Raw genomic sequence first — 13,952 nt, 5'->3', positions numbered from 1 at the left:
AAGAGAAATATTCACTGATTCATATTTACCCTGATTTTTTAACATTTTAATTTCAAATTTAAAATTTTATCTCTTAATAAAAGTTGTAGCCTTATGAATTAGCTTTCCTGTGCAACTTGAATCATCTCAATTAGACCATTGTAGATAAAAGTTAGGCTAATTTCCTAATTCCATGTCTTGCTTTCCAATCTCCTTTTGATGACCATCTTTATTTTGAACTTTCCTCAACTTCAAGACTTTTGAGAGAACTATTTCGTGCCGCTAGACTACAAGATCATTTTAAAAAAGAGAGTGATTTATGGTATTATAAATTTCCAAAATCTGAGAGGGAGACAGGAAGAGCTCATTCCTGCTTCTCTGATTGTTACGATGCTCTTTCAACTTCTGTCCCTGATCAAACTTATGGCATATACCCAAAACCAAACCAATTTATTTACCCAATAAGAATGCAGTCGACTGGGCTGGAAGGATGACATATATGTATTATTGGAAGGATGACATAGTTCCAAACAATAAGTAAATAATAGTTTGAAGGGAGAAATGTTCTTCCCCAACTTAACGAAACATATTATTTTGATAATTATGCGTCTTCCACTCTTTATAGTAATTTTGGAAGTGAATGTGAATTGTTTGCTGCTCTAGTTAAAGAAAATGTGTTGGTCAGTTATCACCATATATCCACTTCTCTGCATTATTCGTGTAATTTACCAACTCTTCTGGTTTGAACCATAGGGCGATTTCATCCTTTGCAGTCTCAGGGCCATCGCTACCATGGATGATATTCCTGCAAAGAACAAAATATATTACTATTCAGAGCTAGCTGCAAAACAGTTTTATGGCATTTGGGAGTTAAATGCAAGCATAGTAATCAATTAATCCATTAAAAGAATTGAAACTGAAGTTATAAATCCGTAGTAGATTATACCTTCCAACTACAACGGCTAAGTCACCTCTGATAGTTCCGGGTTCAGATTTTTGTGGATCTGTGGCTCCAATAAGCTTACGACCATATTTTATCACACCTTCACCTTCCCAAACCTACAAGATCAACAACATCAGCACTAAAAATCTATTTCATAGTTCATACTACCATGCAGGTTGGTTGAACTCGTGAATAGAAAAATTTCCTAACCATTCCAATAACAGGGCCAGAGCTAAGGAAGTCGCATAAACCATTGAAGAAAGGTCTTTCCTTGAGATCATGATAATGCTTCTGGGCAAAGTCCTTGGAAGGTACCAAAATTTTTATTCCAACAAGTTTGAAACCCTTGCGCTCAAAACGGGATATTATCTCTGCAATCTAAAACCAAAATTCCATCAGATAACAGAGAAGAATTAAGGACGTGCATAAGCATTCTTTGTGTGCTTGAGTGGACACTGAAAATTCGTATCATACCAGGCCCCTCTGCACTCCATCAGGCTTGATTGCTATAAAGGTGCGCTCCATCTTGAAAAATAAAAAATGTTACTATCAGCCAATCCTGGAATTATAATCAAGAGACAGCATGCTAATAAATTTGGAAAAACAAGAGCTACCTCAGCAGCACATGCTTCTTGCTCCTGGAGCATGTAAGCTGATAAAGAAAGGCAACACCACACCAAAAGAGATGAGTGTTAAAATTAGAGCTCTAATGAAAATTTCAAGCAACTATATCGGAAAGGAATATTAACAAGTAAATGAGTATGCTTTATATGAAGTATAATAAATGGAGGCACTTGCTGGATAGCTTTTAAGATGGTCAGTTTGATGCCTTAAAATTAGCTTTCTTCTTTCCTTTATCTCTTTACTTATTTCTTCAGGTAAAATTTCATACCAAGGACTTGAGGACATTGAAGTACTTTTTGGAGATTGAAGTCACTTGACCCAAGAAAGGGATATTCTTCTCACAAAGAAGGGTTCATACAATCATACTAAGGAGTAAGGGCTTGAGGACATTGAAGTCACTTGACCCAAGAAAGGAATATTCTTCTGATGGACCTACTTGAAAATATTGGATTATTTGGGACAAAGCTGTGTTAAGGTCCTGTGGACTTGATTATCAACTGGTAAGGGAGAGGCATAAGATATGGAAGACTAGTCGGTAAGTTGAATGATCTGTTGCTGTCCAGATATTGCTTTTCCTACAAGTTGTGGTAAGCCAGTTTATAGAAGCCCCAATGAAATGTTCCAGAGCGGCTCCAGTAATTCGAATTGTGAGATATCTAAAGGCGCACCAGGGAAAGGATTTATGTTAGAATCATGGGCATAAGTGTATTGAAGTATTATTTGGCAGGACCACTAAAATGGCAGAAGATAAGCTACAATATGTTGTATTTTTATAGGTCAAAACTTGGTATCATGGCAAAACAAGAAGCAGAATGTTGTAGCAATATCCAATGCAAGATGTGAACATTGCACTTTCACTCAAATAATGTGAACTAATGTTGGTATATAATCTGCTAATGTTGGTACAATTGGTTGATTGTTTACTAAGGGAAACAATAACATATTGTGCATGATCGACATCTACACTCCAAATTGAGGGTGTGTGAAAGGAATATGAAGGGGACGCTAGAAACATGAAGGGATTTTGGGTATATGAAGTGGTCAGATTAGCTTGTATAAGTACTTGTAGATACCTCTGTGATAATCATTGGATTAGCTTAAGCTTTCTTCTTATTTAACATCTTCTTTATTCCAATTCACTCCATATTCACATTTATAAAAGGATAAACATAATAAACAGCCCAACCAATACTTTCGTTTCAATAATGATTTAAGCATTATTATTATTAAAAAAAATAAAAATGCAAGTCTACTATGCAAAAGCAAGCTCTTCAAAGATGCTTAGATTCACGCCCTTAAATAAGGTCAGACAAAGAACGAGTAGAAGCCATATGAACAAGTAAATTGAAATGATGTTTCTTTTGAGATGAACAAAAAAGATACAAGACACATTACAAACAGTAGGTTAAACATTTCCCCAATTAATGTTGAATACAACTTCCACACAATAATACTGACCTGCCGCAGGAAGAGCAAAGAGACCAGAAATCCAAGCTCTAGAGGCATTTGCAGACTCTTCCCTACCGTAGGCAGCTAGAGAAGGCACAACTCCTCTGAGAGAAACAGTAGCAGCAGCAGCAGCTGCTCGCCCTCCTGCAATTATCATGCTTCAGAAGAACATATACATTGCAAAAGACCTTTCTTTTTTCCTCACTTATAATTATTAAATTAAAACTAAATGCAAAAACAAGCAAACCATCCATTTTCCTCTCTAATCATTAAAGCAAAATAAACATAAACATAAACATTTCATGATAACTGAAAAACAAAGTTAGCAGACAGAAGCATAAAATGATGAAGAAATCATTGAGAGAAAAAAACAAGTATAATAATACTAAAATAATGAGATTAATGACACGTGTCCTCTTCGATATAATTAATATTATATCTCCACCAATGATTTCACAGTAATCATAAGGCAAAATAAAAGATTTTTCAGGATAATTGAACACAAGATTAGCACACAGAAGCATAAAATGATGAAGAAATAATTGAGAGAAAACAAAGCATAATACTAAAATTATAAGATCAATGACACGTGTAGTCTCCGATATATTATATCTCCACCAACCATTTCAAAGTCAAATCTATCAATTTCTCCGCACTACTACATACTTGACAGTTCTAAACAGTAGATTCTTTAAAAAAATGCCTTGGAAACCGCAAATGTGACGTTCAGTTTGATAACGATATGAGAAAATTACCGGAAATGGAACGAGAGCTCTGCTTGGAGTAAGCAGAGAGAATAGACCTGGCAGCTCGCGAAGCAACAGATCTGCAAATCTGTGAGCTCATCTTCGAGAATTTTCGATCAAAACTCAACAGAGAAGACAAGAGCAAAACGATGCGAGCTCTCGTTAACTTCGATGGAGATAGGAATGGAAATGTAAAGCGGAGAGAATATGATGATAATATAAATGAGTAGCAACTTTTTGAGTAGGGTAAATGTATGTGATGTCGGCTGATGTTTTACGCTTTATGAGAGATTTGTACCTTGTGGATCTCGAGTTGTACGTTCGGCCCATCATCGAAGTTGGGCTGGGTAAAATCCAAAGTTGAAGCTCCTAAAGGCCTGGAATGTATCCGATTCGTTAACGGATTAAAGCAACGTTTTGCGTGGGAACACGGCAACGACGTCGTGCCTTTGTTTTTCACGCTTTTTAAGATGAAATGTGAATCACGTGGTTATCAAGATTTTTTTTTTTTTTTTTTTTTTTTTTGTGTGTGTGTATGTAAATCAAGAGGTGGTTCAAGTGTTTCTTTGTCCGTTAGATTCATCCGGCTAATTCCGTTCGCTTCCGGAGGCACGAGACTGGTCCAAAGGGAATCATCAATTGTGAAAATTGAACCCAAATAATTTCAAAATTTTTCATCACAAAGAAAATTCATTTGCCACTTGAACTACCCTGTTGGGTTACGCGGTTAGGTTACGTGGTTATCAAGATAGTCCTAAACAAAAGTTATTTAAATGGTTTTCCTACCTTCTCCCTCTTATAAAATATGAAGTAGAAATGTTACCAAATGATATTTGTTTTCATTTGTACTTGTAAACATAGGCAATTACACTTGAATGGTTAGATAATTGATTTGGTAATCACAAAATTTCATGAATAAATGATTACAAGATACAATTAACAACTGACAATAAATTTGTTTTTATTTTATATGTTTTAAGATGGTGTGAACATGTCTTTAAAAACAAATTGTAATGAATTTTTTCACTTCAAATTAGGATTTGGGTATCGATTAATATTAGTAGCAATAAATTAAAGATCTCTATGGGATATTTCATATAAAACTTACTCCAAAAGTTTGAATCCCCAACTCTAAGGACCCCACACATTCCGACCCGACAGAGCATGTGGGAGGATGTAAATATTTCATATAAAACTGATTTAGATATGAGAGATTATTATCTGTTTATAAAAATGATTGTTAGTTGAAGGGTAAACTGTAAACTAAGGTAAGCACTAAGCAGGAGAATAGATCTTCAATCAAGTAAAAGTTACATCTTGTTTGAGTTGTTTCACCACTCAATTATGGGAAAGAATATCTAAGATACATTGACCTAAAAACTATCTTAGTCATAGATCTTGTGTACAATGCCTTTTTTCAAAGATAAAAATAGAGTTAATTATAATTTTTGTCATCTCTATCTCGATCTCTCTATCTCTATCTCTATCTCTATATCTCTATCTCTATCATTATCTCTATCTCTATCTCTATATATTAAAGCAAAATGATTAGGGAAAAATTTTTCCCTTCAAAGTGTGAAAGCATTTATTGTATTCACATTATTAATTTATAAATTCATGTAATTTTAATCACAAATCAAATCAACATCAACATAATTATTAAATTAGTCAACATAACATGTCTATATCATTAATTTATAAAATACTAGTAAGTGTCCCGTGCGATGCACAGACTATTATTAATTTAACAAATGAGCAAATTATACTTTTGGTCCTATGACTATAAGGGGCGTGTTAATTTCGCTCAATGACTTTTAAAACTAACAATTTAGTCCTTTAATTATATTTTTTTTAGCAGAGTTGGTCATTCTGGCCAAAACACCGGTGGAAATTGGCCGAAAAAACTTAAACCTTTTTAAATTGTTTATTGATATGCACATTTTATACTCATATTTTAGGTACATCTTTATAATAATTTTGCATTGGTTATTTAATATTATCTAATAATTAGTTCTTTTTATATATAATATATAATCTATTCTTATATAATATAATATATATATATATATATATATATATATATATATAATATATATATAAGAATACATACTACGTACATCTATATATAAGAATATCATAGATAAGAATACATATATCTATATATATTTTATAAATAACCTACAAATAAATTAGATCGGCCCACGTCTTAGTAAAAAAAAAAAAAAGACAAAACTAAGTTATAATTATGTTGTTTGTTTTGGTCTTAAAATCGTGTGGTATGCAGCAATGTAGCGGACAAATTCATGCGGCAATAGCGAAGCTTCATCGTACGTGCAGCACAAAAGTAGGAATTGGGTGGAGGAAATTGATTTAGCCTATTTTTAGAATGCTATAAATAGTAGGAGTTTTCTATTGTAAAATGTTCATTCTTCCCCTCTCGATTATTCTTTAAAGTTGTTACCAATGTCCATTCGTGGCTAATTTCTTCTAGCTTGGCTTAGTGAATTGATGCCCCGGAATTGATTATGCTGTAAGATTATTTATTTATTTTTATTATATATGTTTCTATGCATTTGAGTATTAAATATTCTGCTAAAATTATTTGAATAGTTGTATCATTTAATTGCTAGGGAGGCCTACTAGTTATTTATTTGATATAATTATTTGCTATATTAGATAATGTTGTGCTACAAATTATTCTAATATTCAGTAGCAACTGAGGTTAATTATTGACGGCTTAGTGATAATTGGTCTCGGGTAGAATATTTTCCTAAATTAAATGCAACCGCTTGTGCTTGTGTTATTTAGTTTGTCGGTTTTCCTAGTTCCTATTGCTGCTATTAAATTAAATCTATAGCGCTTGTCTTAGGTTATTTAGTAGTTAGGGGTAATTAAATCGCTTGTGCTTTATTTACCTACAACTAAGGGAAAACGGAAATGAAATAATTCCACGACAAATATTCAATTGCATATTAATTACTTTATTAATTAATGATCAGTGTTGAATTCCGGTGGTGGATCTTTACTAACCAAGGTTTCTTATTCTAAGTGTTTTCGATATATTATTTTCATTGCTTTATTCGTTCAATTAAATTTCTTGTTTATTTAAATTCTCTTTTATTTTATCTTTACTCTCGATATATTCCAAACCCCCCTACCTTTAATTTGAGCACAAAAGTTATACTAGTTACTCCTCGTGGGATCGATCCTTACTCCCGCTACTACGTTTGTAAGGTTTTAATTTGGAAGCCTACGACAGCTCACCAAATTTTGGCGCCGTTGCCGGGGAGATTTTCTAGCTTATTTTATGTTTGTTTATTTATTTAATTATTTATTTTGTTATTTGTTTATTTGTTTTTCAATTTGTCCCAAACGAAAATAAAAATAATAATTTTCTTTTCTTTCATTACTTTTACATAAGTGCAAATCAAAATATATTTTCTTTTTGTTTATGCCTATAACTCGATCTGCTAATCAAGAACTCTTGCCGTACTATCCGGAAATTGAAAGAACTATACGCAGGTGGAAGAAACAAGCTTTGAGAAAATTAGAGTTTAGTGATCTGGCTACCGATTCTACCAATTCTGATTTAGAAGAGGAACCCATGGCTCAAAATCGGACTTTAAAAGAGCTTGGAGCTCCAAATTTGGATCAGCAACCTTTATGCATTACTTTTCCCGCTCTGGATGCTAATATACAATTTGAACTAAAATCTGGGTTAATTCATCTTTTGCCTTCTTTTCATGGACTTGCAGGTGAAGATCCGCACAAACACTTAAAGGAATTTCATGTGGTGTGTTCGAGTATGAAACCCACAGGGGTTACTGAAGAACAAATCAAGTTGAGAGCCTTTCCCTTTTCGTTGAAAGATTCAGCGAAGGATTGGCTATACTATCTATCTTCTGGGAGCATCACCACATGGAATAACTTAAAGACAGCGTTCCTTGAAAAATATTTCCCAGCTTCAAGGGCGGCCAACATTAGAAAGGAAATTTGTGGTATAAGGCAAAACAATGGAGAGTCATTGTATGAATATTGGGAGTGTTTCAAGAAACTATGTGCAAGCTGCCCACACCATCAAATTAGTGATCAATTACTCATTCAATACTTTTATGAAGGACTTTTCCCAATGGATAGAAGCATGATTGATGCCGCAAGCGGTGGTGCGTTAGTTGACAAGACACCAGACGCTGCAAGAACCCTAATTGCAAACATGGCTGCAAATTCTCAACAATTTGGCAATAGACTTGTCCAACCGCCTAAGCAAGTGAATGAGGTAAATATTTCTGCTCTTGAACAACAAATTACTGGTTTAACTACTCTTGTTCGTCAATTAGCAGTAGGCAATATGCAAACTGTAAAAGCATGTGGAATTTGCTCGGTAGTTGGGCACCAAACTGATGCCTGCCCAACTCTTCAAGAAGAACCTATTGAGCAAGTCAACATGGCTGGAGGTTTTCCTGGACAACCTCAAGGTAAGTATGATCCGTTTTCCAATATATATAATCCTGGATGGAGGGATCACCCAAACCTTAGCTATGGGAACTCACAAGGGAACCAGTTTGTTCAGAATCGTTCCACTTTTCAGCAGTACAGACAACCATTTCCTTCGAGACAACAACCGACCCAAAACTTTAGCTCAGGTACGAATCTAGAAGATATTGTTAAATCTCTTGCTACTAACACTTTGCAGTTTCAACAAGAAACACAACTATTCCAACAAGAGACAAGAGCTCGTATTCAAGAAACAAAGGTTAGTATTCAAAACTTAGAAAGGCAAGTGGGCCAACTAGCAACTACGGTAAGTCGGTTGGAAGCACAGAGCTCTGGCAAATTACCCTCTCAAACGATCGTTAATCCTAAAGAGAATGTAAGTGCAATTACTGTGGGAAGTATATCGCTGGAAAAGAATGTTGATTTAGACAAGGAAATAAGTGCAGGTGACATTGCCAATAAAGAGAAGTCCCAAGGTAACCTTTCTTCTTTTTCTGATTATGAACCAGTACCTCCTTTTCCTCAAGCTCTTTTGGAACCAATAAGAGGAAACTCAAATAATGATTTATATGAGACATTTCGTGAATGTGAGGCTAATAAACCATTTTTAGATTCTATGAAAAAGATACCTCGCTATGCAAATTTTCTAAAAGAGGTATGCACATTGAAAAAGAAACCAAATAAAGGAGTTGAAGAAGTGAAAGTGCAAGAGAATGTCTCTATGGCTAGTCAAGGCAATCTTCCTGAAAAGTGCAAAGACCCAGGTATGTTTACTATTCCGTGCATGATAAGTGGTGTTAAACTTGAAAATGCTATGTTAGATTTAGGAGCTTCTATTAATGTTATGCCATATCCTGTGTATGCTTCTTTAAATCTTGGACCCCTGAATAAATCTAGTATAGTAATTCAATTGGCTGATGGATCTACTACATATCCTAGGGGTGTGGTTGAGGATTTGCTTGTTAAAGTTAATAACTTGGTTTTTCCTGCTGATTTTTATGTCCTTGATATGGAAAATAATAATCAAATTTCTCATATTTTGTTAGGAAGACCATTTTTAAAAACCGCAAAAACGAAAATTGATATTCATAGTGGCATGCTTACAATGGAGTCTAATGGTAAATTTGTGAACTTTAATATTTATGATACCATGAAATCTCCTAGTGATGATAATTTTGCAATTTTTGTTGATTCCTTGAAACTTGTTAAATTTAATGCAATTGCTTCTATTGAAAATAAAGAAGAACCAAATAATAAATCATCTTTGAGTCCTAATCTGCATGAAGGGGCTGTTTTTTTGAATACTCATAATCATCGAAGGTACTCAAAAAGACGATGGAAATTTAAAGATATATCATAAGTCGAGCCAACGACGATAAACAAAGGCGCTGCTTGGGAGGCAACCTAAGGTGTGTTTGTTCCATTTTTATTTTATTTTATTTTATTTTTTTTCCCTATTCTCATTCAATAACCCTTTTTCTGCATGTTTTTATTCAACATTGGGGACAATGTTGATAATAAGTGTGGGGGAGGAGATTTAGTTTTATTATTTGTTTACTTAATTTAGTTTTATTCTTTGTTTGCTTATGTCAAACAAATTTTTATTATTATTTGTTTTCTTATTTCATAATTTTCAAAAAATATTTTATTAATATTTTATGCAAAATAAGTATTATTTTGAAAAATAATATTTTTTTTCTTTCTTGGAATGCATAACATGATTGAATAAATAGTTTGGCAAGTTGTGATTAGTTTGTTAGCATCTCTTGTTTGATATTTAGTGGCTATATTAAGTAAGCAATAAACTTGTGAGTGTTTTGAACCACTGACTGACACTTCGGTCTTAATTTCTTTCTATTGTGCGCTTTCTTCCATAATTTTGTTTCTCTAGAACTTGCCTTGATTCTCTTTTAAAGCTAATTTGACCATGCATGATTCAAATGTGATTAAGGCCATTATTTGACTTTGAGCCTCACTAGCCAAATAACCGGTTTGTCCTATGATTTATTTCCCTTTGTTAACCACTTTGAGCTTTATGGCCATTCCTTTCTTTATTTTGGACCACATTACAAGCCTTTTATATCTAAAATAATGCCTTCACCCAGCTGAATAACTAGTGGAGCAAATTTTGGATTATTTTTGTAATCTACGTGAGGTTGGGAAGGATAAGTGTGGGGGAGATCACTTACTCTTATTAATATGATTGAGAGTGAGGTGAGTTGTATCTTCGTTGCCAATATGTCGTTGGTCTTCTATGAAAAAAGAAAAGAGGAAGCAGTTCACGATTCAAAAAAAAAAAAAAAAGCATGAAAAATTGAAAAAAATGAAATGGAAAAATGAAGAATATACGTTTGAAAAAGAAGAATATTGCTGAAAATTTATGAAAAAATGAAAAAGAATCAGCAATTGATTTTGAGTTGAAGTTACTTCTAAATAAATGAAGTAAGGAGAAATTCTGGTAATACTGAGGAAGCATTCTGTACCTCAATGGGATGTGTTTTTTTTGGAAATTGAGGGTGTTGGATTACTTGTATTTATTTGTTCCTCTAGTTTGAAGCTTTTGTTTAAGCTAATTTTCTAAAAATTCCCTACCTTAACCCTAACCCCATTACAACCTGTGAAAAGTCCTTATGATTTATGTCATGCATGACTCTTGTAGTGGTGATTGAGAAGATATGCAAGCCTATGGTAGATCAATTTTATAGGAATGAACTTGAGTGAAATTTATACCCATCAAACACTTGAGTGATGAGTGATATTCCTGTGAGGGCTTACTTATTTAGTTTTCTCCATTTTTGAATAGGGAATGCTAACTTATTAATTGTAGGGTGCTTCAAATTGTTGTTCATGATATGTTATGAGTTTTGGGAATTTCATTTTAATTTACTTCGCAAATAATATTTTTGCTTGGGGACAAGCAAACGTTTTAGTGTAGGGGAGTTTGATATGCACATTTTATACTCATATTTTAGGTACATCTTTATAATAATTTTGCATTGGTTATTTAATATTATCTAATAATTAGTTCTTTTTATATATAATATATAATCTATTCTTATATATATATATATATATATATATATATATATATATATATATATATAATATATAATATATAATATATAAGAATACATACTACGTACATCTATATATAAGAATATCATAGATAAGAATACATATATCTATATATATTTTATAAATAACCTACAAATAAATTAGATTGGCCCACGTCTTATTAAAAAAAAAAAAGACAAAACTAAGCTATAATTATGTTGTTTGTTTTGGTCTTAAAATCGTGTGGTATGCAGCAATGTAGCGGACAAATTCATGCGGCAATAGCGAAGCTTCATCGTACGTGCAGCACAAAAGTAGGAATTGGGTGGAGGAAATTGATTTAGCCTATTTTTAGAATGCTATAAATAGTAAGAGTTTTCTATTGTAAAATGTTCATTCTTCCCCTCTCGATTATTCTTTAAAGTTGTTACCAATGTCCATTCGTGGCTAATTTCTTCTAGCTTGGCTTAGTGAATTGATGCCCCGGAATTGATTATGCTGTAAGATTATTTATTTATTTTTATTATATATGTTTCTATGCATTTGAGTATTAAATATTCTGCTAAAATTATTTGAATAGTTGTATCATTTAATTGCTAGGGAGGCCTACTAGTTATTTATTTGATATAATTATTTGCTATATTAGATAATGTTGTGCTACAAATTATTCTAATATTCAGTAGCAACTGAGGTTAATTATTGACGGCTTAGTGATAATTGGTCTCGGGTAGAATATTTTCCTAAATTAAATGCAACCGCTTGTGCTTGTGTTATTTAGTTTGTCGGTTTTCCTAGTTCCTATTGCTGCTATTAAATTAAATCTATAGCGCTTGTCTTAGGTTATTTAGTAGTTAGGGGTAATTAAACCGCTTGTGCTTTATTTACCTACAACTAAGGGAAAACGGAAATGAAATAATTTCACGACAAATATTCAATTGCATATTAATTACTTTATTAATCAATGATCAGTGTTGAATTCCGGTGGTGGATCTTTACTAACCAAGGTTTCTTATTCTAAGTGTTTTCGATATATTATTTTCATTGCTTTATTCGTTCAATTAAATTTCTTGTTTATTTAAATTCTCTTTTATTTTATCTTTACTCTCGATATATTCCAAACCCCCCTACCTTTAATTTGAGCACAAAAGTTATACTAGTTACTCCTCGTGGGATCGATCCTTACTCCCGCTACTACGTTTGTAAGGTTTTAATTTGGAAGCCTACGACAGCTCACCAAATTTTGGCGCCGTTGCCGGGGAGATTTTCTAGCTTATTTTATGTTTGTTTATTTATTTAATTATTTATTTTGTTATTTGTTTATTTGTTTTTCAAGCCAGCAAAAACTCGGACTATGTCCTACAGTCGCATCAACAAAGGAGGTTTTAGGATAATACCGTGCTTTATATACTCTCGCAGCCAGGGAATCAGGATCAGTAAAAAAACGCCAAGCCTGCTCTCTTAGCATCGCTAGTCCTTAAATCCCAATCCCCCAAACCTTTTTAAGGATACATAACATGTCTCATGCTTTCCAATGAATTCCTCTGTCTGTGCCTTTCCCCCACTAATATCTGTTCATGGTTCTCTGTATAGATAAGCAAACCGAATCAAGGAGCAAAAAAACACTCATTGAAAAGGTTGGCATAGATTGAGCCACACTTTTCAAGAGCACTTCTTTACCAGCCTGCGATAACAGTTTCTTATTCCAAGAGCTAACTCTCTGTCTGATTTTGTCCTCCACATATGAGAAAACAACCATTTTATTCCTCCTTATAAATGAAGGTAGTCCCAAATATTTTCCAAAATTCTGTGCCTGTTCTACACCCAAACACCACGCCACCTCTTCCCTCACATTTTCCAAAGTATTCCTGCTAAAGCAAATATTTGACTTGTAATAATTCACCAGTTGACCAGATAACTTCTCATACCTTGCTAAACATTGTTTCACCACACTAGCCTCCTGGATATTTGCTTTAAAGAATAGTAAACTATCGTCAGCAAAGAAAAGATGTGAGATAGGGGCCCTCCCTTGCCACTCTGCACCCATGAATAGATCCTGCTATATGAGCTTTCTGCAATAACATAGATAATCCTTCAGCGCAAATAATAAATAAATATGGAGAAAGAGGATCCCCTTGTCTGAGGCCCCTTGTGGGTTCAATTCAGCCACCACTCACGCCATTCACCATAACATTATACGACACCGTGGTGACACATGTCATAATTAGCCTAGTCCACCGCTCATCAAAACCCATAACCTCAAGCATCATTTTCAGAAACGGTCATTCCATTCTGTCATATGCCTTTGCCATATCCAATTTAAGAGCCCCCACCCTGTCAAACCACATTGCTTTCGGTTCAGAAAGTGCCCCACCTCAGCTGCTATTAAAATATTATCCGTAATAAGCCTGCCAGGAATAAACGGACTCTGGGATTCCGAGATTAAGTCTCCCATAAGTGGCTTCATCCTGTTAGCAATCATCTTAGCCATTACCCTATACAGAACATTTCCTAAGGCAATAGGCCTCATATCTGCCACATTCTGAGGCTCATTCTTCTTTGGGATCAATATAATATTGGTATCATTCAAGTCAGCGGGAAACTCGCCTGAATTCAAACAATTAATAATAAAAGAAGACACATCATCTCCCACTACACTCCAAAAT

At 33.8% G+C, this 13,952-nt stretch overlaps 2 protein-coding genes across 2 annotated transcripts; both read right to left on the bottom strand.

Annotated features, from left to right (window-relative positions):
* Positions 1–410: 410 nt before the first annotated feature.
* On the bottom strand, positions 411–3,990 carry LOC109148142 (nucleoside diphosphate kinase 3-like). Its single transcript, XM_019295953.1, has 7 exons — positions 3,751–3,990; positions 3,005–3,139; positions 1,537–1,574; positions 1,397–1,447; positions 1,133–1,300; positions 926–1,038; positions 411–784 (listed from the first exon to the last, which is right to left on the bottom strand). The coding sequence occupies exons 1-7, from the start codon at positions 3,839–3,841 to the stop codon at positions 661–663; spliced, it is 720 nt and encodes a 239-aa protein (XP_019151498.1). The 5' UTR covers positions 3,842–3,990; the 3' UTR covers positions 411–660.
* An 8,798-nt stretch (positions 3,991–12,788) lies between these two features.
* LOC109147801 lies at positions 12,789–13,333 on the bottom strand. Its single transcript, XM_019295458.1, has 2 exons — positions 12,967–13,333; positions 12,789–12,871 (listed from the first exon to the last, which is right to left on the bottom strand). The coding sequence occupies exons 1-2, from the start codon at positions 13,331–13,333 to the stop codon at positions 12,789–12,791; spliced, it is 450 nt and encodes a 149-aa protein (XP_019151003.1).
* Positions 13,334–13,952: the final 619 nt, after the last annotated feature.

Source organism: Ipomoea nil, unplaced genomic scaffold (assembly GCF_001879475.1).
Source record: "Ipomoea nil cultivar Tokyo-kokei standard unplaced genomic scaffold, Asagao_1.1 scaffold2036, whole genome shotgun sequence".
NCBI classification, from domain to species: domain Eukaryota; kingdom Viridiplantae; phylum Streptophyta; class Magnoliopsida; order Solanales; family Convolvulaceae; genus Ipomoea; species Ipomoea nil.
Note: the sequence above shows the minus strand (reverse complement) of the source record. Positions and strands in the feature narration are given on the sequence as shown.